The 26,702-nt window shown below is 42.1% G+C and overlaps 1 protein-coding gene across 1 annotated transcript; it reads left to right on the top strand.

Annotated features, from left to right (window-relative positions):
• The first annotated feature begins 344 nt into the window (after positions 1–344).
• On the top strand, positions 345–25,109 carry dab1b (DAB adaptor protein 1b). Its single transcript, XM_078263766.1, has 13 exons — positions 345–414; positions 6,366–6,505; positions 9,593–9,691; positions 11,717–11,848; positions 13,187–13,306; positions 13,811–13,849; positions 16,446–16,511; positions 17,996–18,055; positions 20,055–20,102; positions 20,458–20,566; positions 21,474–22,124; positions 24,399–24,523; positions 25,020–25,109. Exons 1-13 carry the CDS (start codon positions 345–347, stop codon positions 25,107–25,109), a joined length of 1,749 nt encoding a protein of 582 aa, XP_078119892.1.
• The last annotated feature ends 1,593 nt before the right edge of the window (positions 25,110–26,702 follow it).

A 26,702-nucleotide genomic window follows, 5' to 3' on the forward strand; every position in this document is an offset into this window, starting at 1 on the left:
GAGAACTCGGTTACACTCCAGAAGATGTCAAATCTGAGCTGAGGTTGCTCTCAAGAGGAACACCCAGCTCATAATTCAATCATCTGTTCATGTGTTGTTCAGCAATACTCAAACATCATGGGCCATCAGTGACAGAGCATAGTTATCAATGCTGGAACTTCATTTATTGAGGAGTACCGGACATCTCATCATGGATTTGAATGAGATTTTCTTCACCAAAGAGCAACTGTAAGAAAGACTGGAGTGTGGGGGAACCGGACACTGGGGGTTGGGAGGATTAGCTAGTGTGCTGCTAACCCATGGTGGGTCTGCTGTGAGCAGGATAAGGGACTCAGCAGTGGAGGATGTCAGCGGAGGCCGAGCTCCAGCCGGGTGTCAAAACCAGCCAGCGAAGGGAGTCCAGGAGGATCAAAGGTACGTGAGATGCTAAAAAACAAACCTATCTAATCTCTGCCACGGTAATGCATTAGTACAACAATTCTGTAATTCTGTAATGTAGCTGCATGTAAAAAAAAAAAAGTACATGAAAGCAGCAGAAGCAAGTAGAAAAGGGAGTCACGACAAAATGGAAAAGTGGCAGCTTTCTCATGTTTGACAGGCAGTGAACTTAACTTTAAGTCATGTTTGGATGGAGTTAAATAATGCTGGACTACATGGAGAGAAGCTTCACTTAGTCAAGCCCACCGAGAGTGCCCTGTCTCATTCCAGGTATCCAGATGTAGTAACAGCTATTCCATGTTGCCCCAGGGTTTAGTAGCACCATGATTTAGGTGTCATGGACAGGGTAATTCACACCCTGTCGCTGTGATGAACAGCATAAGTGATGTAATAGGACGAGGCATTCTCCGAAACGTCACTGGGAGATTGAAATGGGATTGAATTGGCTGAATGGAGGAAAGAAGAGGAGCTAGAGAGGTAGAAAGAATGAGATCCATAGGGAGTGGGAAAGAAGTGAGCAAGAAGTAGATACTTTCTCGTTTGCCCTCCATCTCGCCATCCTTTTTTTCTCATTTCTCAATCCATGAATAAAGCTACTTCAGCTAGTCCAGTAAATCTGGCTTCTGCGGGCTGGCTGTAACAAGGCTGAAGGGCCAGGTCCTCTGTGGCTGTTTCACTGGCCCTGTCTTGCTCAGATAAATGGCCAGGCTGGAGGAGGGCCCATTGATTTGAGTTAAGTGGAGGGGGGAGAGCAGAACGCTGGGCTATTATACACGTGGCCATGCGGCTCATCGGAGGAGGCTATCAGCACAGGCTATCAGCCCCTGACTTTACCATGTTAATCACGTGTGCTGCAGGGACCATTGTCACAATCAGCAATGATGCTATTTAGATCCATATAAATGGAAATGGGGCAATATAAAAGCATGCAGACTGTCAGGCAGAAAGCCTGCGATGTTTGTGAGAGGGCTGGGGCCAGGTGAAGGACACTGCTTAGGATCATCTTGTTGGCATGAATTTAGATATGCCAATGTTTATATGCATATGGATGGGAAGCAACAGAAGGAATTTGTATGATTTAAAGGAGAAGGTTGCCATTATTTTATATTTTGAATATTCCCTGTTAAAAAAGACCAACACCAACCATAAATCTGTGAATCTGTTTCTGTCTATTGCACTCAAGCCCATTTACTTAATGGGAAGATGTAAATCTTCTTTTTAGGGTCATAAATATATAGTTTTAAATGCTAAATTTCCTTAAACAGCACGGAACTGTAGTTTTTAGCAAACGTTACTCGAACAAGAAAGATGAAGTTCATTTAACAGTGTTGGGCAAGTAATAAGAAAGAAAAGTGGAGTGGACTGAAGTCTTGTCGACAGGGCCAGGCTAGCTGTTTCTCCAATCTTAATGCTAATCTAAGCTAACACTCTCCAGTCTTTAGCTTTATATTAACACACAAATACAGGAGCAGTCTTCTCGCCAGCCAAGAAAGCTAATTTTACAAAAGTATTTTAAGTGTGTAGAAATAGAAAAATAATGCTTGCATCGCTCTAAAAGTCTCGTACACACAGTGAAGCTGCAGGGTTTGTATGAACCCTGGCAGTATACCACTGTACCACTGGCTAGCTAGCAGCTAAAATGAAGATACAACACGTAAATAAAAAAAACTAAAAAAAAACTGTGAAGTTACTGGAAGGAATTTTCCTCATCTTTTGGCGGAGGCTAGCCACCCACACCTCCAGCCCCTGAGCCAAGCCAACGCCTACTTGACCTGTCTCTTCCCAAATAATGTTGTAAGTAGCCTGCTACTGGGATTAGTAACTGTTATGTTATTGTAAACTTTGATCCCTAATGCTATTTGTTAGTGAAAAATGTAATTACATTATTGTAATATGTTTCCAGTAAGTACATTATTGCCCAATTCTGGTTTTTGATGTCTACACAGATGCTTGCAGGATACATCTATTGTTGGTTTTGGTCTTTCTATGGAATTTGTTAATAATGACAATCTAGAATATTTCCATGATATTTTCCTTATCATTATCACCTTATTCCTTATCAGCTTATTTTGTTTGCTTATTTAGTCATAATTCAGAACATATTGAAGGAGGACAACAGAACATTTAGAGTGGTACTGGAAGCTACATTACTACTACTAGCTACATTGTGTTTTGTTTTAGGGATGTCATTCCTTTTAAAAAACAGTTTGGAAAAATCTAATCTCACAGCAGCAAACTCTGACTGCCATGGTAAAGCCAAAGCTCCCATCTATCCATCAACAGAATGGCTTTACATCCGTGACTTTGCTCTATCTCCATAGCAACTGTTGCTCTCCCACTGTAATCTGTGCGCAGAAATAAGGATTCATTTTTAAAAAGAGAGACAAGGAACAGAGGACAGAAAGACGAGAGAGGAGGAGAAGGACGGAATTGCCAGCAAACACAGAAAGAGACAGAGGAAGGCAAAGAAAATGAAATCAGCAGTCACCTCTCATACTGAATGTATGACATTGGAAAGATTGTAAGAGGCAATACAAATAGTAACCATTTCATTTTCATTTCAAACACTATTTCCTACATTTGACCAAATCATTTGCTGGTACGCTTATCCGACTGTTAATCCCACTGCTTCACCATAAGTGTGATAACAGCATTATTGTGGAGCCCCTATAGCTAAAGAATGATCTCGCCCATCACCGCCCAGCACACATCAATACCTGTGTGTAACTCTACAGCGATTCAGTGGTCTGTCCACATCATTAACGATGTGCACAATGCCCCTCATTAATTCTGTAACTGCTTTAACGATCAGTCAATAAACCAAAACCTTGCTACGTTCTTTAATGCCAAAGTTTGGTGGAGGAATTTTGACATCAGTGTTGGGTTGGATGAGGGAATGTGTGCTGCTGTAAATGTTTGTAAGTGTGTATCTGTGTGTTTGCTGAGGCTTATGGAAGTTATTTTGTACACATGAGGGAGGCAGATGGCAGGGACAGATTTGCCTTCCTCAGACATCCATTCTCTTTACTGCTGCTTAATGGCATCAGCCCCCTGCGCTGATAGGACATACCTAGTGTTTTCATTTTAGGGACGTAAAATTTCCTGTGCAGAGTGCACAAAATAATGGTTAACATTGCATATCGCATGTAGGTGAACACATGACTGAGTAGGCATCGCCATACACTCTCATTATAGCTCAATGCATTGTGTGTGGGGCCTTGTTGCAGACAGGGATATTGACAAGAGGAGACAGGCAGACACATATATACACTCAGAAAGGTTCAAAGGTTAAGCTGCCCCGATGCCCAGATCCCCAACAAAAAGTTTAATGTTGCCAAGTCTTTATATCTGGAGGGGCACTTCTGACTCTCCATCTGTTGCCATCTGTCCCTTCACTGTCCCTATTCTAGTGTGGCAAGGAGGAGGATGCAACACTGTGATCAGAGACAAACCCTGAAACAGTATGCAGCAGGAGGAACAGTAATTGTTCTCTCCATGGTGCTGGTGCTGGGCCGGTGTGTCAGGTGGGTGATAGTAGCGTTTGATTTGAGGCCCTCTGGTGTCCTGGTTGTTAAATCTTTGCTACATTTCTGAAGATTTGTCTATTTTATGGCATTTATTAGATCGTTGGAAAATGAGGGCAACAGGAAATATTGTAGGGAGAAGAATGTGACAAAGGTCCCAGGCTGGATTCTGACCTAGGACGCATGCATCTCTCAGACCACCAGGACTCCCAAATGGCAGGCATGTTGTCCCATGTGTAGGATACACTTAGACGCAGACTATGCTTTAGGCAGCCCTCTGTCAGACAAATTATGAGCATCAGGCTTATGGGCCAGAAATATTGTGAGGACCATTCAACCTTGGGTAATTGTAAATCCAGAAAGCCAGAGGAATATGTGTCACCCTCCCTCACACACACCTTCTCCCTCTCTCTTCTCCTTTCTTACAGTATGTAACAACATGCCTCTCAGCTCTTTAGTTTTCAAAAACAGCGCACTCGCTCGCCTCAATCTGAACCCAGAGCACGTATCGTACGAGTTATGCCACTGTGTCAAGACTCTCATTTGGTATGCAAGGCCTACTTTTTCTGAGGATCTGTGCATAAACCTCTTCATCTCTCCTGAAGTGTTATTAGGGGAAATGGCGCGCTGTATGTAAAGAAACAAAATGGCACAGAACATCTGGTTAAAGCTCATCTGAGAGAGCTGCACTGAATTGGACCGATCGTGTTTAAAATGCAACTGGAGCAGCATGCATTTTACATTACATTACATTAGTGTATGAGTCAGTAAAATCTGGATGGAATACATAATACTGTATGAATAGGCTCCAGTCATTGTATGAGGGATGGTTTGAATAAGGTACAGCGATCATTATTGTAGGAGTCCGCCCTCACTTGTATCTGTCCTGCAGGCTTTAAGCAACAGCATATACAAAGCAATGTATACTTGTCTTTTTAGTGAGTCATCAAAGCGGGAATGCTAATTTCTCTACATGGCTTCCGTGTGCATGCAAGGCTGTGTCTGGTTATTGTTTAAAGAGACACAGGGTGGCTGACTGGCTGTATATAACACTCATTATCCTCTGGCTTAGAAACAAGTCTGAATTAAACCCAGATTTGACATTCACTTACTTAGAGACTTTAATGATACCATTGTCAAGCTCTCCCCCCCTTTAGAGAATTGTGCCCTCATGAATTAGTGAGAGGGTGTGCATAGCCAAGACAAGTGCTTGCATTCAATCTTGCATTTTCTTTTTTTTCTCTGTTTGGGTTTTCTTTGGAAATTGCAGGAATGGAAGAAGAAATTCCATTTGTTCAAGCGTCGATGTAGCATGGATGGCACTACTGTGTGTTTCTGGGTTTGTAATACAGTCTTTGAGTGCAGCCTGACAGTCTCTGTTAGGGATATTAAACCTTGTGCTCTTCTTGCACACAGCTTAGCCAGCCATTTAAATGTGCTGTTAACTGATGTACTGTACAGGCTCGTGACCTAGAATTGAGAGAGCAAGGAGCCTGAAAACTAATTCTCATAGGTGATGGTGACCTTGATTTTGAAATCCTGCTATCTTGTAGTATAAATGCGGCTGTGAGACAGTGTTTTGCGGCTGACAAACCCCGCACAGGTTATGAGGGGATGGTTAATACATTGTAGACGTACGAGACAGCGCTTGAGGCTCGCACCCTCATAATCAAAACAGTACGACGGCAGATAGCGCAGAGACACAATGAGAAAGGTGTCAGTGTCAAGGTGGTGTCAGGGCAGCTACAGAGATTGACAGACAGAATAATCAGCAACAGGGATGGGAGGGAGAAGCGACAGGGTGACATTATAAAGCCCGAGGCCAACCAGACACATATTTGGAAATGCCCCCCCCCTAACCATCACCCAGGGAGGGCCTTGTGGATTATGGGTGAGCGCTGGACCGAGATGATTCCTCTCAATAGCAGCCATTCAAGCTGGTTTGTCACCACCAATAGCACCCATGGGAACTGTGGCCGTGGCCGTGGGTGAGGCGTAGGAGTGAGCGCAATCCCCCCCGTAACCTTCCACCCGAGCTTTCTGTGTGAATGCCCTGCAATAGGTGATGGCACAGTGTTGTCAATGTTTTAGTTGTTTTCTCATTTAGTCCACCGGCTTTAGCTAACTTCATTTTTAATCTCAAATTCAATTTTCTTTCAATCTTTGCCCGCTGCTGCTAATTTGCAATTCGTTTTGCACACACACACACACACACACACACACACACACACACACACACACACACACACACACACACACACACACACACACACACACACACACACACACACACACACACACACACACACACACACTAGCCTCTATACCTCAAGCAGGACATGATACTACATGTTCATTTTCTCCTTCTTATTTCTCGTCCTCTCTCTTTCTCTCCCGCTGCAGGTCAGGACCGCAGTGAGGCGGGGCTTATTAAGCGTTTCCGTGGAGATGGCGTGCGCTACAAGGCCAAGCTGATCGGGATTGATGAGGTGACAGCAGCGCGCGGGGACAAGCTGTGCCAGGACTCCATGATGAAGCTGAAGGTGTGTTTGTCTCTGGGGGACATCATTGAGTCTCTTCACTCATCATAGTCAGATTTAGAAATGGCATGCTCGGCCATGTCTGTATTGTCTGTTAAATGAGTCATGGGAGCTGTCTTGTCCTGTATGTGACTCACTGAAGCTCTTTAAAGAACTGACCAGACGAACAAAGAAAAGTCCAACCATATAATTATGTGGCTGATGTGGCTACTGTAAGGTTGGTTTTATATCTTTTGCAAAATGGGAGCAGCTTTGTACTTGTACTACTCCCTCTAATAGGCTGCTGTATTTTTAGCATTGCTCAAAGCTCTCCACATATATTCACACAGCTTTTTTGACCTTGGAGGCACACTAGCTTTCAATGTTCTATGCTGAGACGCTTAAACAGTATATCACTTAAGTAGGACATTTTCACTGTTTAGTGTGTGACTGCGAGAACACTAACTCCCGCACCCAATTTGTCTGCTTCTTGAATGTCTCTCATGTCAGTCACAACCTTCTATTTTTACTACAAAGTCCTCGATGTTATAGCACATATGCAAACTGCGATAATGTTACTCAGCCAGTGTTCTTTACAGAATGTTGCAAGAAAATTTGTTCAAATTCAGCCCAACAGAAAGTCGGAAAGAAAGTCTGAATACTGGTGATTGTGGATGAAAGGGTTGAGTATTCTTGACTCTTATTTTAGTAAAATGCACTGTAAATTAAAATACTGCCTGTCAAGTTTTCTGTTCCTGCACATGCACAGTTTATCGTGATAACAAGTGCAGATTTACCACTTGAAATTTTTTGTTATTTTCAAAACAATGGGTCCTTGATGTCAGACAGTGGTAGACTAAAGCAGGCTTCTCATTTCTTCTTTCATTTCTTTCTATCGTCAATTTCATTGGCTGGAATGACGACTGAGGCGCGCAGATTTTACCAGCTGTAGTTAGCTACCTAATTTCCCTAACATAAGCAGGTCTTAAATGTGCCCTTGATGGCTACACACATATTGTGCTAAATAACTGAAGCTAAAGCTAGATGCCATATGTAAGAAGTATCCTCACCAGTTAATGATCCATGTGAAGACATGGAAATAAAGAAACAGCATTGTGATACTAAAATCCTAAAATGATACTGTAAGTATGGCAAGGGAACATAATCTGTAAGCCGACAAAATAATGTAGTTTGAAAAGCCCCTGACTTTGGAAGTAATGCTTAGTTTGATTACTACTGTCGGTATTAAGCTAGGTAGGCAGACATGCTAAAGTGTGTAGCTTACGTTAGAGCAGATAAACACACTGTTAAAGCAGTCTTGCTGTTGTAATATTAGGCTACAAAAAACATCATCCAAACTTTTTAAATGCCAGGTATCACAATTAATAGAGCCCATGCACACCACTTCAACATGTGAAGAAATCCAAAGCTCAACAGACCTGCTGTGCCTAGTTACGGTTGCTAAGTTATGATTAAACAATTGCTGTTCAGGTGTGGGGTTTAGCTAACAGTCAATTATCATTATAAATGGCATTTCACTCAGAAATAGTGTGCTTCCTCTTCTCAGAAGTTTATTCTGTATCCTGCTATATCCTATTAAATGCCAGCTGTGTTTACTGGGTCCAAAGTAAAAGGCAGGAAATACTTCAATCACTGTCTTTGTTGGGGGGGAGCAGCACAAGCATCTTTGCAGTAGGTGGCTATGGGATAAACTCTCCTCCAAAAGAGGACGTATACCCATGGTTTTTTAAGTATCTTCTCACACATTTTGCTGGTGCTTAAATGTGTGGGAAGCCCCATGAGAAGAGCAGTATAACTGGAAGGCAAAGCCTCTCATCACCCATATCCATTCCAAAGGATACGTCCATTAAAACATTTTTTTTCCGGCCTCGATCTGACATTTCAGCAGTGCCCTCCATACGACTCCAGTAGTCACCAACCGCTAGCCAGTTACAGTCAATGGAGCAGTCGATACAGACCTGCTATTATCTGGACAGGGGATAGAGGAGGGGACGGGGTCTCTATTGAACTGCCTCTCGTTGCCTTGAGGACTAATCCACCAAATGGAGAAGCCGTTTGCTGATTGACAACATCCATCGACTCGCCCGCCCGCCTCTCTCCCACTTACTTCATCTCTTCCTTATCCCTGTTGCTTGTTCTGGTCTTTATCCCCCGCTCTTTACCCTTTCCCTCTTTATACCCCCTTTATCCCTTCAGCTCCTCTTTTTCTCATATGAATGTACATTTATGTATGTAAAGATGGATGGATATTTTTCCTTTAACATCTCCCTGCAGAAGCAGAGCTTGATAGTGATTAATGCGACCTGTTATGGCTTGGGTTTTAAATATAAGCTGAGCTTTAAAAAAAAAAAAGGTGAAGCGGAGGGTAGCTGATATATAGAAGAGGTCGACCACTCGTCATTGTTACTGGGCTTGCAGTTTTGTCAGACGTATTCAGCACAGCGGGCAGGTCTTTCTTCTTCTCTTATCTCTTCTCCTCTTTTGCTTTTTTCCCTCTCTTCTCCCGCAGGCTTTGTTCTATTAAAGACATGTCAAGCACACACGTTGCGTCAAATGGAACACGGTGGAAATGTTAATTGTTTTCTTTATTAGAGTTGAGAATATTTGAAAAAAAGGGAGCAGCTAAGATCCATGGGAAAAACGTACTTCAAAGGCTCTATTGGTTGTTCAGTCAGCACTATATGAAGTTGTCGGAGTGAGCTGGTCGGTCAGCAGCTCGATCCATTCTGTCAGCAAATCTCACCTTTTTGTTGTTAGCTAGCTCTTTTGTGTGTCACGTTGAAGTGCAGTAAACCTACTTCAAGAAAAGGGAAGAAAAAAAATTATAATAATAAGACTTGCTGCACAAGTCGACGTGTGAATTCCTCTGAGAGTGAAGCTTCAAGAAACGGCACATGAAAGAACATTCTGTCCTATCACACCTTATGTAACTCCTATCACCTTACCCCGCCAATATTCTCCCCCCCCCCCTTCTCCCAGATTCTCCCACTGTCACACTCACCTGAGTCGGAAGAGAAGAAGGCTCACTGTCTCTCATGCTGAGCTCATATCCTTTCATCTCCTCATGTCGTTTCCTTTAATCGTCTGCAGGGAATGGCTTCCTCGGCACGTTCCAAAGGGGAGCACAAGCAGAGAGTGTTCTTGACGGTCTCTTTCGGCGGGATCAAGATTTACTGTGAGAGATCAGGGGTGAGTAGCATGTCAGCGAATGGGCCTCGTGGCAGAGCTGCACCGTGAGGCCTCCGCCAGCTGTTGTAACTGTGAACCTACAGTATAGGACATCCAGAGGGCAGACGCCCGCATGGTTCAGTTCACGATTGCCAGGGCCGCCATCTTGTAAGCCTGGTTGGCATGGTTGACATATTAGTACGAATACCTGTGCAGAAGGAAGTTGATTCACAAGGTTGTGCTGAAATGAAACAAGTCCATCACTGCATTTGCAAAAATCCAAATTCCTCTCCATATATCAATACAAAATGAGCAGTAATGTGCTTTCCCCAGGACAGTTTGCCCTTTAGTTCATACAGATTGAGCTTGACAACATTAAATTACCGGTCTTGCCTTTGATATTTAACCCTGAGAAAACTGGTTTAACACATACCCCAGTAAGATTAGGGGTTAGCTGCAGGACCTACCAAAGATCACTCAGGCCCTGCCTACTAATGATAGCACAGTGAGCAATGTAATGGTGATGCTATAAGATGGGCTTTTTCCGCCTCCATCCTGGCTTCCATCCCCCTGGCGGACTCAGAGGCCTGCTGTTCCATTACAGGATGATCGAGGGGCAGGGCTCTCCCCGTCCTGGGGCGTAGTGTTGGCTAGATAGGCCCACTCTGCTCATCAGTGCTAACCGATAATTAGCACTCCGTTCCACCCCTTAATGATCATTGCCGCTAATGCTAATTACACCACGGCTCCACCTCAGCTGTCGTTAGAGCTAAACTGATAATTATGCAACAGCATTTGTCCCGTGGCTGCCGACCCCCAACCCCACCGCCAACCGTCTACTCCCAAAAAAACACCCATCTTTGATTATATCTCTTTTCAATATGACTGGTGGTGATAGTGGCGTGTCTTTTGCCTCAGAACATTAAGCCAACACCAACCAGCTCAACAGCTTTTGACAAGCTCATTTATTGTTTTGGAAATCATGCCCCCTAATGCTCCTCACTTTATTTACTGATTACTGGCGGTAAATAACACTCCACACTTAATATCCCTCTTGAGTTATTATGGGGAATGGGGATCACTCCAGCACAGGCAGCGTCAGCAAGCATTTATATGGAAATACTTTATGCAAAGCTGACATGATTCTCCACTGAATCGAGTAGACTAGTCATATTAGTTTTGTATTTTACATTAATCTGAGATGATACTAGCGACGCTCCCCTCTGAATATAATATATAATATATAATATTTAAATGAAAGCTCCTCCCAAGTGCCTAAGCTTATCTCTGCTAATAGTGAAGCGGAAAGTAGGTGTGCCTGAGTGACAGCTGAATTACAATCAGTGTGTATGTGTGTGTGTGTGTGTGTGTGTGTGTGTGTTTCGCTTTTTGTGGTGTTGACGAGGGTTTCAGAGCTGCCCATTAGTCAGAAATGTTGTGAATACACCATACAGTAGATTTTAAACTAGGATTGTCTCCTGATTTTTGAGATTTAGAGAATGTGTGACGTGCACCAACAACACCAAAACAAATTCCTTGTATGTTTTAAAAAACGTACTTGGCAATAAAACCCTTTCTGATTCTGATTCTGATTTTGGTGTTTCTCACTCACCAAATTTTCACAGCATCTCAAATCCTGGTAATATCAAAGATGGTGATAAATAAAGAAAAAAAGGGACCAAGTGATGTCACCCAATCTGACGGAACAGCACAAAACAAACATCATGCTACTGGATTACAAGTTTTATAGTAGCTGTAGGGTGCTGTGTAATAGAGATTTAAATACACTTGAATCTCTCCTCCCTCTGTCAAAGGCTCCCTTTGTGTTGGTTGGTTGCATTTGGCTCAACAATATGCAAAGATGTTTAAATGTTGGCCCACTTTTGCTGCCAACACAGTGTACAGTACTTTTTACTAGGCAGAAATGAAACAAGATGCTTTTTTGCATCGTTAAGGGTTGCAAGACATACAGTAGATTGTGTGATTTCCCTATGTCACCTGGCCCACATGGTCTTTTCTGTAACACTTTGCATCTCTGCCATGTAGGTGCTCATGCATCACCACTCAGTCCATGAGATCAGCTACATCGCAAAGGACACCAGGGACCACCGGGCCTTTGGCTACGTCTGCGGGAAGGAGGGCCACCACAAGTTTGTGGCCGTCAAGACCGCGCAGTCGGTAGGTACCACTCTGCTTGAGCTGTTTTCAAGTTATTTTAGGCAAGTCCAAGTCAAGTCTCAAGTCCTTCACGGCCATTCCAAAAAAGTCATAAGACTGTATAAGAAAACTGAATGTCAGGTCTTTTTAAATTTCTAAAAGCTGACCATTAACATGGCAAAAGATTTTAAAATGTTTCCTTTTAAAGATGTGTTAAAATAAGTGTTTTTAAAAAGATGAGACCAAGTCCATGGAAATTATAGACCAAACAAGAAAACACTCATTAAGATTAAAATTTGAGACGTTAGTGTTGCATTCAAGTCTCCAATAGTCTATGGGCAAATCCTTATTTTTGTCAAGTTTGACTCAAGCCCATGTCTCAAGCCTACAGGTGTGCACTCGTTTGTTCAATCACAAATGTTCAACAACAGGTGCACTTCCAAAACACATTTTTGGCCATAATAAAAGAATGTCTTCGCTACAGATGGCAACAGTTCACACATATGTCTAATAGCGTAAAATGATGAAGTGATGACATTTATTTCCTCAAAAGGTCAAAGGTCAACTTCACTGTGACATCTTAATGTTCTGCAAAAATGCTTTTCTTGCCATTATTCAACGCCATAACTCAGGAACAGAAGGGGGGACACTAATCTTAAAATGTGGTGATTGTGTAGATCTTCTGTGCTGCTGGGTTAAAGCATCCACATGTTGCCAAAATATACACTTAATACCTTTTATTAAGTTCCTTCAAAGTCTCCACTACATATATTATATGAGTGGGGACGGGTTTGGATGTAAACTGCAACATGACCGGTTTGGCAAAAGGCATTCAACCGCAAGGCGGTAATTCTATTTTCTACTACATTAGTTTCAGGTCAGGTGTATTTAAAACAATACACTAGTTGATCAAGTAAACAAGCAGATATAAACCATGTTTAACTTCTGTTTGAGTTTTTTTAATTGAATGTGAATGATTCTCTGATGAATGATCTTCACTGTGATGAGGTCAGAGCCAAACATCTTCATATTCTGCATTCATATAATCTATTCTATTTGAGTTGGCTGAGTAAAATACCATTTGAATATTTCAATAAATAAAATACAAAATATTCATGAAGGTCACGCCCCATAATAAAACATATTCATTAAAATGTTGAGGGTAAAACAGTAAAATCAAGTCTTAGTCACCTCATAATTCTGTTAAAGGGTTAACTATTTTTTTTCTAATGTTATTATTATTGTTACTATGTTTTTTTCTTTATTTGTGCATTATTTCTCTCATTTCTTACCTCCCTCTTCTTATTTCTACTCCTTCATTTTCCACATCCTCTTCCTGCTCTTCCTTCTCTCGTCCAGGCAGAGCCTCTCATCATTGACCTGCGCGACCTCTTCACACTCATCTACGACATCAAACAGCGGGAGGAGATGGAGAAGAAGGCCCAGAAGGACAAACAGTGTGAGCAGGCAGTCTACCAGGTAGGACAGCACATTTCTGCTTTTTTTTCTTTTCCCATACGGAGGTGAGATAACACATTACAACTCAGGCAGCATTTCATTCACACAACAGCAATCTTAACTCTGAAGTGCATTGCAGACTGTTTGTCTGCACCATTTATTTCTACTGTATTGAATATCTAAATATAATGTAAATGCAACAGGTTTAGATGCTTTTTTTTATTGGAGTCAGGTATGTGTGACAGGAAATGTGTGTGTGTGTGTGTGTGTGTGTGTGTGTGTGTGTGTGTGTGTGTGTGTGTGTGTGTGTGTGTGTGTGATATACCAAATCACTGTTTCATTAAAACACAACACGCTGTCAGTGTGTAATTATGTTCGCTTGCAGGAAAAGACGGACTGAAATGAATGTATTTGTTTTTCTGTCCTTCCTCCATTTATTTTCTAATTAGACTCTAAATTGAGCTGCACTGTCTAACTGATGAAAAACAAAATGTGTCATCTGTCTTCTGTCCCACCACTGCACAGACCATCCTGGAGGATGAAGTGGACGATCCCGTTTACCAGGTAGGTCCGTAGGCACACAGAGCAGGGACGAAATACTGCTGACCTTGATGCTCTTCTAACTTCACTGGTGCTGTTTTCACTCTTAAAGCTTGGAATAAGAAACAATGATTCCTTAATTTAAATATCTCCTCCAGTCACTGATCTGCTTGAATTATTGATTCATGATATTCCACCACTCCAGTAATACACAGTAGACCATCCTAGTGGACAGTTTTGTTCAACCATTCAACTCCCATTTGCCAGTGCAGTGTTGTAAAACCATATTTTTAAGTTGATCTGTGTCAATGTTCTGATTTCTTCCAAAGACATGCCCCCTCCCCCCCCCCTCCCCCCACCGGTTGTTACCCTCTCCCCTTCTTTTTGCCCTGTGCATTTATTTGGGTGAACATGATTTTTATTTTTTTTCCGCTGTGTTTGCTCACACTGAATACAGACAACACTAACTCTTACTCTGAATGCTATGTTCAGTGGTATGTCCAACCACCTCCCAGATCACCCCTGTTCTTTGCTCTTGGAAGTGTGTTTTTGCATAAAGTCATTCCATTTGCAGCTTTTTCGATTATGTTGATGTTGGTTGACAAAACTCCAGACTGTGGCCAGAATCTTGTAGCAGTACTTTGACATTTTGGGAAATACACTTATGTAAAAAGACTCATGTCTGTGCAGTGAATATATAGCTGGAGCCAGCAGCCAATTAGCATAGCTTAGCATAAAGACTGGAAAACCCATTAGCTTAGTTCTGTCCAAAAGGTAACACAAACCGCCTAACAGCACCTAAAACAAGCTGCAGCGTTAACTTTGGCACTTGATTTAGATTTAGTTTTAGTCGTTTGACGAAAATGTAAAGAGTTTTGAAAATGTAAACAATTTTAGTCATTTGGTTTTAGTTAGTTTCAGTCTTTTCGTCTCATTTTTGTCATGTTTTTTTAAATTTTTATGTCTTGTAATTATTTGAGGCTACAGCTATCGCCGTCTTTGTTGTGTACAGTTAACATGGTTACAGGTGTCGTTCTCATCTATCAAGTTAGTGGTAGTCTATATCAACAACGTTCTTATTTACAGGATTGTTCCAGAAGTTCTGCCGGATGAACCGTTTGGCTGTTTACACACACAGGGTCCATGTTACTCTGCTCTGCAGTAACACAACAGACTGATTCTCCTCAGTTAATCCCGTTATCATTTCTAAACTCTGACTGTTTGAACAGAACAGCTCACTCTCTCTTGTTCCTGCTCACCTACGATTAGCATTAGCATTAGCGGTGCTAGCTGTTCTCTCCACTGCAGAGCAGCTGATCATTCAGAAGCTGGATTAACTCACTTGTTTATTAAAGTACTGTTCGGTGTCTGTGTTTAGCTTAAGAAGAGAAGCTAAAACATCGGCTGACGTAGCGTTATTTCTTTCGCGAAGATCTAGAGGAAGATTTAGATGGCTGACTGCCGACATTAATCCTACTTATTCCTTTCAAAATTAAAGCTAGCCGACTGAAAATAATGTTAGCCTTATTACATCTACATCCACAGCACTTTATAATGTTACATTAACCGGCATATTTTTGTAGTTTGTCCCAACATTTTTTTTTTGCTGCTTTTTGGTAATTCTGAGTGGATTGTAAAATAATAAAGTCCATAAATAGCATTGGATAACATTTCTGACAGAGACATAACGTTACTGATGGTTATTGCAACAGGTCAAACAGCTCAACAAGAGATACTTTTAGGTGGTGGAGGATACTGTTACTTATCGGGAGCTATGTGTGTGTGATTCGGCAGATGAATGCAGGTTGTTTAATGAGTCTTTCACATTATCATTTAGGTTTTATTTGTTGACCAAAAATGTAGTTAATTCTTGTTTTCAGTGATTACTTTTGATTTAGTTTTAGTCTTGTTTACGTCATGAAAAATAGATTGTCGACCAAATTAACATTGCCGAGCTGGTACGAATTTTATTACAATTCAGACAGTAGTTGTAGTCAGAGCCAGGCTAGCTGTTTTCCTGTTTCCAGTCTTAATGCTAAGCTAAGCTAACCCTGCTGGCTCATGCTACATATTTACCATACAGATATGAGAAAGGTATCTGTGTTTTTGTCATACTCTCGGCCAAAAAGTGAATAAACGTATTTCCTAAAATGTCAAACTATTCCTTTTAATTTGATTTCATTTGAATTATTGAAGCCAATCTTAAGAGGAGATACTGACGGATCTGAGACTCATGCGAATATTCTGACCTCGTGGAGCATCATATTGCTGATGTTGAAGGGAAGACCTCTAGCTAAGACCTCCACATTGCCTTGAACTACTGCCTGACCTATTATACTTGTGCTCTTTCCTCTTCCCACGTCACTCTTTTTTTTTTTCTTTCTCTTCACATCACCCCCATTCCTCTTTCCCATGCCCCATTTTTTTACACACTTCATATTCTTTATCTCATTTCACTCCCCACTCAACGTCATCCTCGCTCCCCTGTGCTTTCATTTATTCTCGTCATGTATCACTCCCTCGTTGTACTTCTCTATTTTATATGCCAACCTTTCTCTCTGTCTTCCCATCTCATTATTCTCATCACCTCTATGCCTTGCCCACTACTTCTGTTCTATAGTACATAGTGTTTGAGGCTGGACACGAACCCCTCCGTGGCCCCCAGTCAGAGGAGAGCGTTTATCAGGTACAAAGACAAGCCTTGCCCCCTTTTTCTTCTCCCTCTTCATGCCCTGTGATAGATGATAATAGTAACAGTACTAACCACATTACTTTATAGCACCTTTCTGAAAGAAGTTACAAAGTGCAGATTGTTTTGGAGAAAGGATTTTCTGGGGATTCAAAAATCTCAAAACTCAAACTCAGGTTTCGGTTTGAATGTAGCTACAAATTAAAAGCCATTCAGGAAAGAACCAAATGAAGCTGTGAGATCTGTTATAGAGATTTTAGTCCATAACTCCATGCAACAGTTAAAACAGATCTTTTGTCAAAAAATGAAAATTACCGTGTCTTTTTCTACGTTTGTATATCACACCAAGTGACTAATACATTGTGTTTCCTGTGGCTTCTTCACAATAAAAGCCATGTTTCGCCAGTTGAGCGCTTTTAATATGAAGTAGCAGCATTTGCGTTAGCAGTAACGAAGAACACTAAACAGTGAGGCTATCAATGAGATGAAATGACAGTGGATTACATGCATGCATTGTTTCCTGTGCGTTTAAAGGCAAATTGAATCCAGCATGGGTCTTCGACACAACCAATGAAAACTGCTATATAGAGAGGTAATTAGGATTATAACTTTACGTACTAAAAAATAAAAAGGCGGCCGTTTTACTGTATGTTTAAAACAATGCCTCATGTAGCCTCTAAAACAGCTGCAGAAGAGTCAAGGTCAGTTGTTTAATCTGGATAGTTCACTCAAAGCCTGTATACCAGGCTCCTTTTATATATCCAACACTTTGACCTTTGGTTTTAGACCATTTGAAGGACCAGCTAGGACTCCAGGAACCTGTCATATGGTTTAATCCTACCCCCATCCCTCCCTTTCTCTCCCTCTTTCCCTCCTCCTCCTCTTTTTGCCTCTCTGTATCTTGCTCTGAAGATGAAAGATGCAGAGAGAGAGATTAATCACTTGCCATGCCATTTGATCTCAGAATGAAACAAGATCAATAGACTTTGGATAAATTGTAACGGAAAGTTAACCAGTCGAGGGAGCAATAGGGAGACAGGCGGTGAGGTTAAGAGCAACAGATAGTTTGAATAAATGTGAGAGAAATATTCAAAGTAGGCCAGAGCTGAGACATTTTTGTATTGTTGGATGAACCAGTTGAGACATACTGTTGCACAATAACAGTAGGCTTTCTTAGTACTCACAGAACCAGCATGCACAATCCTAGAGCATTGTTTGCAATCAATATTGATTTAAGTAGAATTGATTCAACTAAACAGCTGTAGAATTTGCATAATCCCATTGTTCTAAAAGATAAAATTACATCTTATAAAAATTACTGAATCGAAATTGATGCAGAAAGCTTTGTCTTTTTAAATAGACATGTTTCAGTTCTTGTAAGCTCCTGTTTTTTAATAACCCAGCCTGTTAAAAAGAAAACCTAAAAAAAGGTGTTGCTCTGTCACTTACGTATGTTTGGATCAACCTCCAATCCAATGCAGGTCCCAACCAGTCAGCAGAAGGAAGGGATCTATGATGTCCCAAAACGCCATTTCATGACTGTAGGTGTTTTTATTTTGTATTATTTGTTTCTTTACTCTTCTACTTGCAAACCTCTCTTTAAGATCCTCTTGAAGGAAGTGCATTAAGCCCCCTTTGACAGTATATAGCATATACTGTTAATCGTAATATTTGGCTCTGCTGTATCTAATAGTTTTAGTTATGTTATATTATAGTCTACAGGCTCTAAAACATATTTCCCAAGCCTAGAACGACTCAGACGGAGGGGTCTATGTCTGCACCCGCTTTCTGTGGTGATGATGATGATGATGATAATGAAACAAAGCTACATTGGTCATGCCTAGCCTGCTTTAAGAGAAAAGACTAATTGATTGGTCAACTAAAGTCAGACATGTCAGCAATTTCACAGGACATTAGAGAGGCAGGCTTTGTATCCAAAATCCAATCCTGTGCAGAATCTGACGCATGTCGTGACCAGATGGTCGAGACAAAATCAGCTTGGAGTCTGTTTACCAGCCCCATCTCACTGGTACGGTGGACTGACTGGATAAATAAAGGGGTGGCTGTTCCGTCTTCCTCAGAGGATGAGCACGAGAGGTTTGTAGGTGGGGCGGGTGTTGGGTTGAGCTGCATGCAGTGCAGTCACGGCTATATACAATCAAGGCCACCAAACACGCATAAAAGCTGTACCTTAATGAATAGCAATATATTTTGTTCGGAAAACAGCACAACAAAAGACCATTTTTGAGTTCCCCCTCTTTCATTAAACTGAAAATATATTTAATCTCATCCTGGTAGGTTTTTATGAGTTCTTCACCACCATGCAATGACCACGCTATTACATCTCTCAAATCGCTTATAAAAAAACATTCATTCAAGCCCATTCGCCACACATTCACCCAGAGACAATTTCCACACAGCTTTTGAAAATAGTGCTAGCAAAGTGCTTCTCTGCCCTTCGCTGTTTGTGCGCTTGTTGCTCAGCATATCAAACAGATAAACTGTCCCGGCCCCCTCGCTATCTCACCCCAACAGCCCATGCCAGTATAAGTAGCAGCGCTTCCATATCTCTTAAGTGTTACTGCTTGTCTGTTCATTCAGTTGGAGTTTTTTAAGAGCTCCCCTGATGTGTGTCAGTGCCTGCAGGGAGAGACCTCTGTGTACAATGTTTACCTTTTTCCAAATTCAGACTTATTCTGTGACCCTCAATGGTTCCAAAGTGCCGTGCAATCCGCCATGTCCCGGCTTATTCAAGGAGGACATAAACACACTGTTAGCAGCAACACTGATTGCTGTGATTCCTCCCTATTCTTTCTTTTGTTTAAATATGTGTGTATCTGTTTATTTATAGCATGAAAATCCATGTGTTCTGTGTGTTTTTGTGCTTTTTACGGTGATTCATTGTCTGCTTGTGCATGGCCCCAGACACATTTCATGCAACTTAGCCATTCCATAGTCTCTTTCATAGCCGCGTCCCCCTTTCCTTTAAGTAATGCGAGTGGAGGACAGAGGGGACTAGAGCAGGGGTCACGTCTGCCTATATGGTGAGGTGGCCTCATTGTCTCGGTTGGGTGGTTTCAGGAGCTTCTTCCTTTCATTTATTTGATGAAATAAACACACTCCTCTGTGTATGTATCTGCTCATGGAGTAGAAACAGCATAATAAAGCGGCTCAGCCTCTCACAGGGGGCCCCTCTTGATTGGCAGACATAAGGATATCTAATCAGAGCCTGTTTTATAGGACTGAATAGCCTTTTACCCACTCAGTTATAGCGAGCCATGAAAGATTCATTTTAGATCCACTTTCTGATAATAAAAACGAGGGGATAGTTGTTTCTTGCCATCCACAGCACCCCCCACACCTACCCACCCATGCAACCACCATACCCTATCTGGAGATGGATTTAAGGTTTCACGACTGTGCAAATCTCATTGTCGTGATGTATCACTGGACTTTGTCTCTCTCTCTCTCTCTCTCTCTCTCTCTCTCTCTCTCTCTCTCTCTCTCTCTGTCTTCCTCACCCGTTGGTTTGACTCACAGAACATCAACCACTTTGATCTTTTTGGTGACATGTCCACTCCTCCCTCGGTGAGTACGACCACACAAAACCAAACCCTGATTAACTTTCTGTAATTGAAACAAGTTTATAGCTTTGCATGGACAAATTACATTATTTTATCCGTAATGTTAGGTCATTTAATTAGGACAGTCGCAGAGATCCAAATTACCTGATTATCCGACAGTTCTGCAGATTGAAGATAAATGTGCAGCGCGGTGACTTTTAGGTGACTTTGATAGAAATTACATCTGTGTGTGTGTGTGTGTGTGTGTGTGTGTGTGTGTGTGTGTGTGTGTGTGTGTGTGTGTGTGTGTGTGTGTGTGTGTGTGTGTGTGTGTGTGTGTGTGTGTGTGTGTGTGTGTGTGTGTGCGCTTTGCCTCCCAGATGCCCCCATCACCTGCCAACACACTGGACCCAAGCAGGAGCAGCCGCCAGCAGCAACACACTCCTGCTGAGTTGTACGCCCCCTTCAGCCCCACTTCTGTGCCGTCAGGTAGCTACCCAGACTGAAACGCTGCATCTTTTCCACAAAAAAAAAAAACATAAAAGAGAATAAAGTGCTGGTGGGGGTGTGTTTCTTTGATGTGTAGTTTGTGAAAAGCTATGCCAAGGTTTTGCAGGATGTGGATTTATCTCACATCGAGCAGCAGTGTGCTAATGCTGTAACCCACGGAGATACTGTGAAGCCATGTTTCTTAAAGAGCCACCATATTGGTGGTATTATACTGTTTATTTTAGTAAAACCATTGACATTGTAGTTTTCCAAGAACATTCAAGAACGTCCCAATATCATTTAAAAACAGCAGCCTACTGAAGAGCAACCTTTTTAATGCAAGAAATAACCTTATTCACATCATACTTTTCACAATGTGCCTGTCCATGATAACACAGCTTATGAAGTCAATGCTTTTCACTAGCTTAGTCTCAAATCTCAGATGTTGTCCTGGAACACTCCAACAAGGAAGCACTTTCAGGAGCTTGCCAATACATTACCATGCAACAGTAACATAAATTGGATAAAAATATGAATATGACATTGATTATTGACCTCAAGCTTCAAGTTTCTGCAGTCTTTCTGAGTAGTCTCAAAGAAACAGTTAACACTGAGTACAAAACACCACGTCTCTCAGTTGAGTCTAAGACTGTAAAAGCTTCAGAATGCTGTCTTTCTAAGTGAATAACTTCTCAATAACTCTTATTATTAGTCAAAGATTAGTCAAAGATTGCAAGACAGCAATATACATTTTAAATTACAATTGATATATTGAACTTATAAACACAGGAGACGAAAGGTATTCTGTTCTCATACAGCAATTTTAATAACAATCTCCACTTCCGTTTCCTGCCTTGATATCCTCTAATCATTTACTTCCTTTTCCCTCCTCTCGTTTCTTCTTCAGGTTATATGACCATGGGTCCGGTGCAGGCGGCCCAGTGGGCGCAACAGCCGTTCCCTGCCCAGGCCCAGACTCTGGCCTTCCCTGTGCAGGGGCCCCTACAGGTGGCTCAGGTCCTCCCTGGTGGTCAGCCAGTCATCTGGAGCCAGGCCAACATTTTCCCGGCCACCCAGCAGCAGTGGGCGGCCATGGCAGCCTACATGCCGGCCCAGACCGTGGGCGTGGGAGGGCACGCCATACCAGCTGCCATGCTCCAAGGCCTGGTACCCATTACCACTATGTGCCCCCAAGCCTGCGACATATCAGCCCCCTCCTCAGCCATCACCAGCCCCCAGCACACGGCCGACCCCGGCCTGCTGCAGAGGCAGCTGAGCCTGGGGAGGGAAGGCCTCGGTGTGGACTCAGATGCAGGCGAGGGCCCCTCTACATCAGGAGCCGGAGCAGCAGGTGTGGGACCTGGCGAGGCGTCCGCAGCGGTGAGCAGGTGTGGGACCCCGGGCCTCATGGGTGTACCGGACACACTGGCCTGCAGTCAGCTGCTGCTGCCTCCGTCAGCTGCTGCGAACCAGGAAGAGGAAGGGAGCTGTAGTGACCTTGATCTCTCTAGGATGACTTTGAGCCCCGGTACATCCACATCACCGTCAACTGAATCTCGTAAGTGCTCTTAAGTATTGTCCTCCTACAGAATTGCAACTTACTAAATAGGGATGCACAAGTGACTAGTGCAATATCCAAATCACAAGGGGGGTGCAATATTTGTTAATGGCAAAATATGTGTCAAACCATTCTGAATGAAGTATTGTGGTGCTACAGAGACATCCCATCCAAGTCGTAGCCTATAGACTAAAGAAAAAATCTTTGTTTGGTACATATCCTTACAAAAATCACACTATAATCTTTTTTCTTTTAATTTTGATATTGCCAATGAAAATGAGAATGATGATACAAAAATGATCATTCCCTCAAATGTTGTGAATCATATCACAATCACAATATCAGTCAAAAATAATCGCAATTAGATATTTTTCCTCATATCGTGCAGCAATATTACTAAACCATCATCTGTAACATTATTAGCCTTTCTCATGGCTCTAGCGATGGCGATGTCACAGGCTGAACTATCTTAACATCTGTGATGAATCCTACTGACTTGTTGTCCCACAAGACCATGATCGTCTCCCCCCCCCTGACTTTTCCTCTAGCGCCACCATGAGGTTCACATTTGTGGTTTTGAGTGAGTTTTCTCCAAAAGTATTGGATGGATTGCTGTGAAATGTGGTACAACAGTGATGTAATAGTAAATGGAAGAAGCCTCAGAAGGGATGCCTCTCCCAGGACGGACAGACATAGATAGATGTCGTGTGTAATTCATTACATTACAATATCCACAATCAGGGTGACAAAAGTCTCCATTGTAAACATGTATGAAGAATATGGATCCGGGAGCAACTTCAGGTGTTGCTTAACAGACCTGAGCAACATGACCACCATGGAGACCTAGAAAGAGGCCAAACTGCACCATCACACAAGAGACAAAGCTCAAGCATATCATTCACACAGATAGGAGAGAGGAAACAGGCACACAGAGGGGGAGGGAGAGACAAGGACAACATGCACACAAGGGAACGAGAAAGACCAGAAGAGAGGCTGAATCTCCTGGAGGACAAAGATCCAGATCCAAACATCTGGCACGAGGCACCGACAGCCACAGCTTGGACGCTCATGGTCTTGTGGGACAACAAACAAACAAAGAGTTAGAGAGATGCAGTAGTTGTTTTCAGAAAATTGACCATATTCAGGACAAACATGGATTATACGTACTAGGCTTAAAGTGCTCATATTATGCTCATTTTCAGGTTCATAATTGTATTTAGAGGTTGTACCAGAATAGGTTTACATGGTTTAATTTTCAAAAAACACCATATTTTTTGTTGTACTGCACATTGCTGCAGCTCCTCTTTTCACCCTGTGTGTTGAGCTCTCTGTTTTAGCTACAGAGTGAGGCATCTCACTTCTGTTCCATCTTTTTTGGGAGTCACACATGCACAGTAGCTAGGAAAGGACTACTAGCCAGTCAGAAGCAGAGTATGAGGGCGTGCCACGCTAGCAGCTAGGCGAGCATTATAATGTGTGTTACAAAGTGACGCCCGTTTGTCACTACAATAGAGCTGTTTGGAGTAGTTTGTGAACACTGTTTTCTCTAAGGTAAGTCCCTTTGGGGTGGACTTTGTGCCAACCTATAACGTGCACAAAAAAGATATATAACACAATAAAGGAAAGGGGGAAAGCCAAAAAGCATAATATGAGCATTGATATGAGATTAATTGAGAGTGGTTATGGTAACAGTTACAAGGCCTGAAGTAATCAAGGATTAAGCCACTAACTGAAAGTTAAGGTGAAAACATGAGTTTTAAGTTTGGATTTAAAGGCCACAGACAAACTGTCTGATGGCAGGAAGGTTGTTCGGAGTAAGAGGCATTGATTGAAAAAGGCCCTGCAGCCAGCTGATGCCTTTTTAATTCTGGGGACAGACAGGAGAGCAGAGAGCATGGGTGGAATATGAGGTTTAAGGAGATCAGACAAGTATAAAGGGACGTGCACGTTTATAAAGTTGTGCTTTATAGTGTGCAAGATACAGAACGGCAAGTGTAATTGAAAAGAAAGTCGACGGGATGACATGCAATAAAGGTCATGCTCTGGATTTGAATCCACTGCTTCCTGTGAATACGTTTATTCACATAACAGATTAGCATTAAACAGGTAACACTTCACATTTTGGGAAGTGGTACATAACAAAGTTGAAATCCTACTATATCAGAAATCCGAATCAGAAAAAGATTATTGCCAGGTAAGTAGCACTTACTAGGAAGATTACATGTCCTCTTACTGTATTTGCTGAACATTTCTTATTTCTTTCTCTCTCCGCAGCATCCACTCCAGCCCCTCAGCAGAGCTCGTCTTCAGACTGCCCTCCTTCCCAGGCCAGTGACCCCCCCACAGATCACCCTGTAGACCCAGTGGGCAACGGCAGCAACGTTAAGGAGGAACAATCGGTGAGCTCCATCCCCCTGGGTCACATCCCAGTCAATAAGATTCATGGATTTGATTTAACAACTGACTGGCATGATGCTAATCTATTATTGTCATATGGATCATCTGTTCTCAAGTACATCGCATGTAATCACACACAGAATGTCACATGATTAATATGGCCAAATGGGATTGATTTTACCGTAGTTTTTTTCTTCGGAAAAATGTCAAGTCAATTAAACATTAAAGGTCAAAGATGATTTAAATGTCTTGATTAGATCCTATATAAGAGGTCAATTCATGTTTAAAGGTAATTATAGTCTTTATCCTAAATGTTTTGCTGATGTTTTTCTGGGAAATGTGGGAGGAAAAAGATGCACATTTTGCAAGGCTTTAAATGCTGGAGGAGAGTTGATTTTGCCAAAGCAGGTCACCTGAAAAATATAAATGTAACAGCTTTCTCCCTCTCTCTCTCTCTCTCTCTCTCTCTCTCTCTCTCTCTCTCTCTCTCTCTCTAAGGGCTCTGTTGTTGCAAGGTCGAGCTCTCCGGTGCCCAGTGGAGCTCCTGATCCTCCGCAGGATCAGACCTGTCCACAGGAAGACAGCTAGAGAACAACATGGGTATTTCACAGTCCCCTCCTCTCTTATTTGCCTGTGTAATCTATTAACTACCTTCACATTGCGACATTTCATGTGTTTTCTCCTATTCTCTTTTCATCCCCAAAAAAAGACTCCCCACCCGTCTTTCATTTTTTCATCGTGTTCCATTATTAGCTTTATATTTCCATTTGTCTCCTTTTTTCGTTGCTGATGAGTGGTTTGCTGCCAGTTGGAAAAGAGCATTGGTTTTAGTTCAATGTTTCTGTCATTATGCCTCTCTGCATCGCCCAAATGAAAGATAAGGAAGGCACAATGTTGCCACCCAGTGGTCAGAGTTGTAACCGTTCATATACAGCTTCATGATTCGGTCAATTGTCGCTTTGTCTTTTAGGGGATGGAAGCTCTCAAGGCCAAGACAGAAGCTCAAGACAAAGAGATGAAGAGGGGATGAGTGATGACTATGAACAGCAGCATCTCTCCAAGATGGATTACACAGACTTGTTCTGTTTTTTTTAAACTTTAAAGGATATTTTGGCAGTTCTGTAATAAGCTGGCTATCCTGGGATCTACTTTCCTCCAGAAGTCAACACACTGTACTGTACTCCTCAGCATGACAACCAGACTTTGGCTTTATTGTCCAATCAAATAACCTTTCAACCAGGAAGTGACCTTTGATCTTTGACCGAAACATACAGTACAGCAGGGGGCGATTGCACCCTCCTCCTGTCACGGATTAATGAGTTTATACCTGTGAGGATATGTTAAACGGCCATGGTGACACTGATGATGCAAATAATTTTTTGGAAACTTTCAAGAGGAGCAGCGTCCTACTGTAAGTGGCTGGCCTTCGGTTTGTCAGCCGCCACCAGCATAGACTGTACACAGCAGATGGATTTGCCAAATGTTCTCATCGTGTTGCTCCACCGATTCGTCCATTTTGCATGAACAGACTTGATGTGGATTCAGCGGACTCAGCTGTGAGCAAAACTGTTCTCTGCAGCTTCCTTCTAGACCTGAAACCAATAAAAAAAAAATAGATATCATTTCTTTTTCTTTTTTTAAAAGCTGTGAATTCTTAGTTGATGACGCCGAGTCATTGCAGGTATCGAGATGACTTTGAGGCATCAATGTCGAAATCAAAATTTGCCAAACATCTATTTTGTAAATAAGAATCTCTCTCCCCAGTCCCCCGTACCTGAGCCTCTGTGCCATAAGATAGCTCTCTGCCACTTGGATGCCAACTACCTGTGTTTCTCTCAAGCAATGCCCTACCAGCACCTCCATTTTTGACGTCTGGATGTTTGTTTCGCTTTTGCAGCCATTTATTTTTAATTTCTGAAAATGTCTTTGTTTCTGTTCGGTTGGTGAGATATGAACTGTGAATCTGTGTTACATGGTCATTCAAAAACAAAGCCTGCTGTACCTGTCACACTGAAAGAAATGAAGGGGTCGCCAAACTTAAAGATAGCGACAAAAATCCCACTACTCCTTAAAGGTTTCAGGTTTGTTTTTGTTTTTTTTAGTAAATAGGAGGCAGATTTTCCTGAATCTCTTTGTTTTTAGATATTCTACATTTCCAGCTGAGGTCGCATTGTTTACAAT

The sequence above is a fragment of the Sander vitreus genome, chromosome 12 (genome assembly GCF_031162955.1).
Source record: "Sander vitreus isolate 19-12246 chromosome 12, sanVit1, whole genome shotgun sequence".
In the NCBI taxonomy this organism is placed as follows: Eukaryota; Metazoa; Chordata; class Actinopteri; order Perciformes; family Percidae; genus Sander; species Sander vitreus.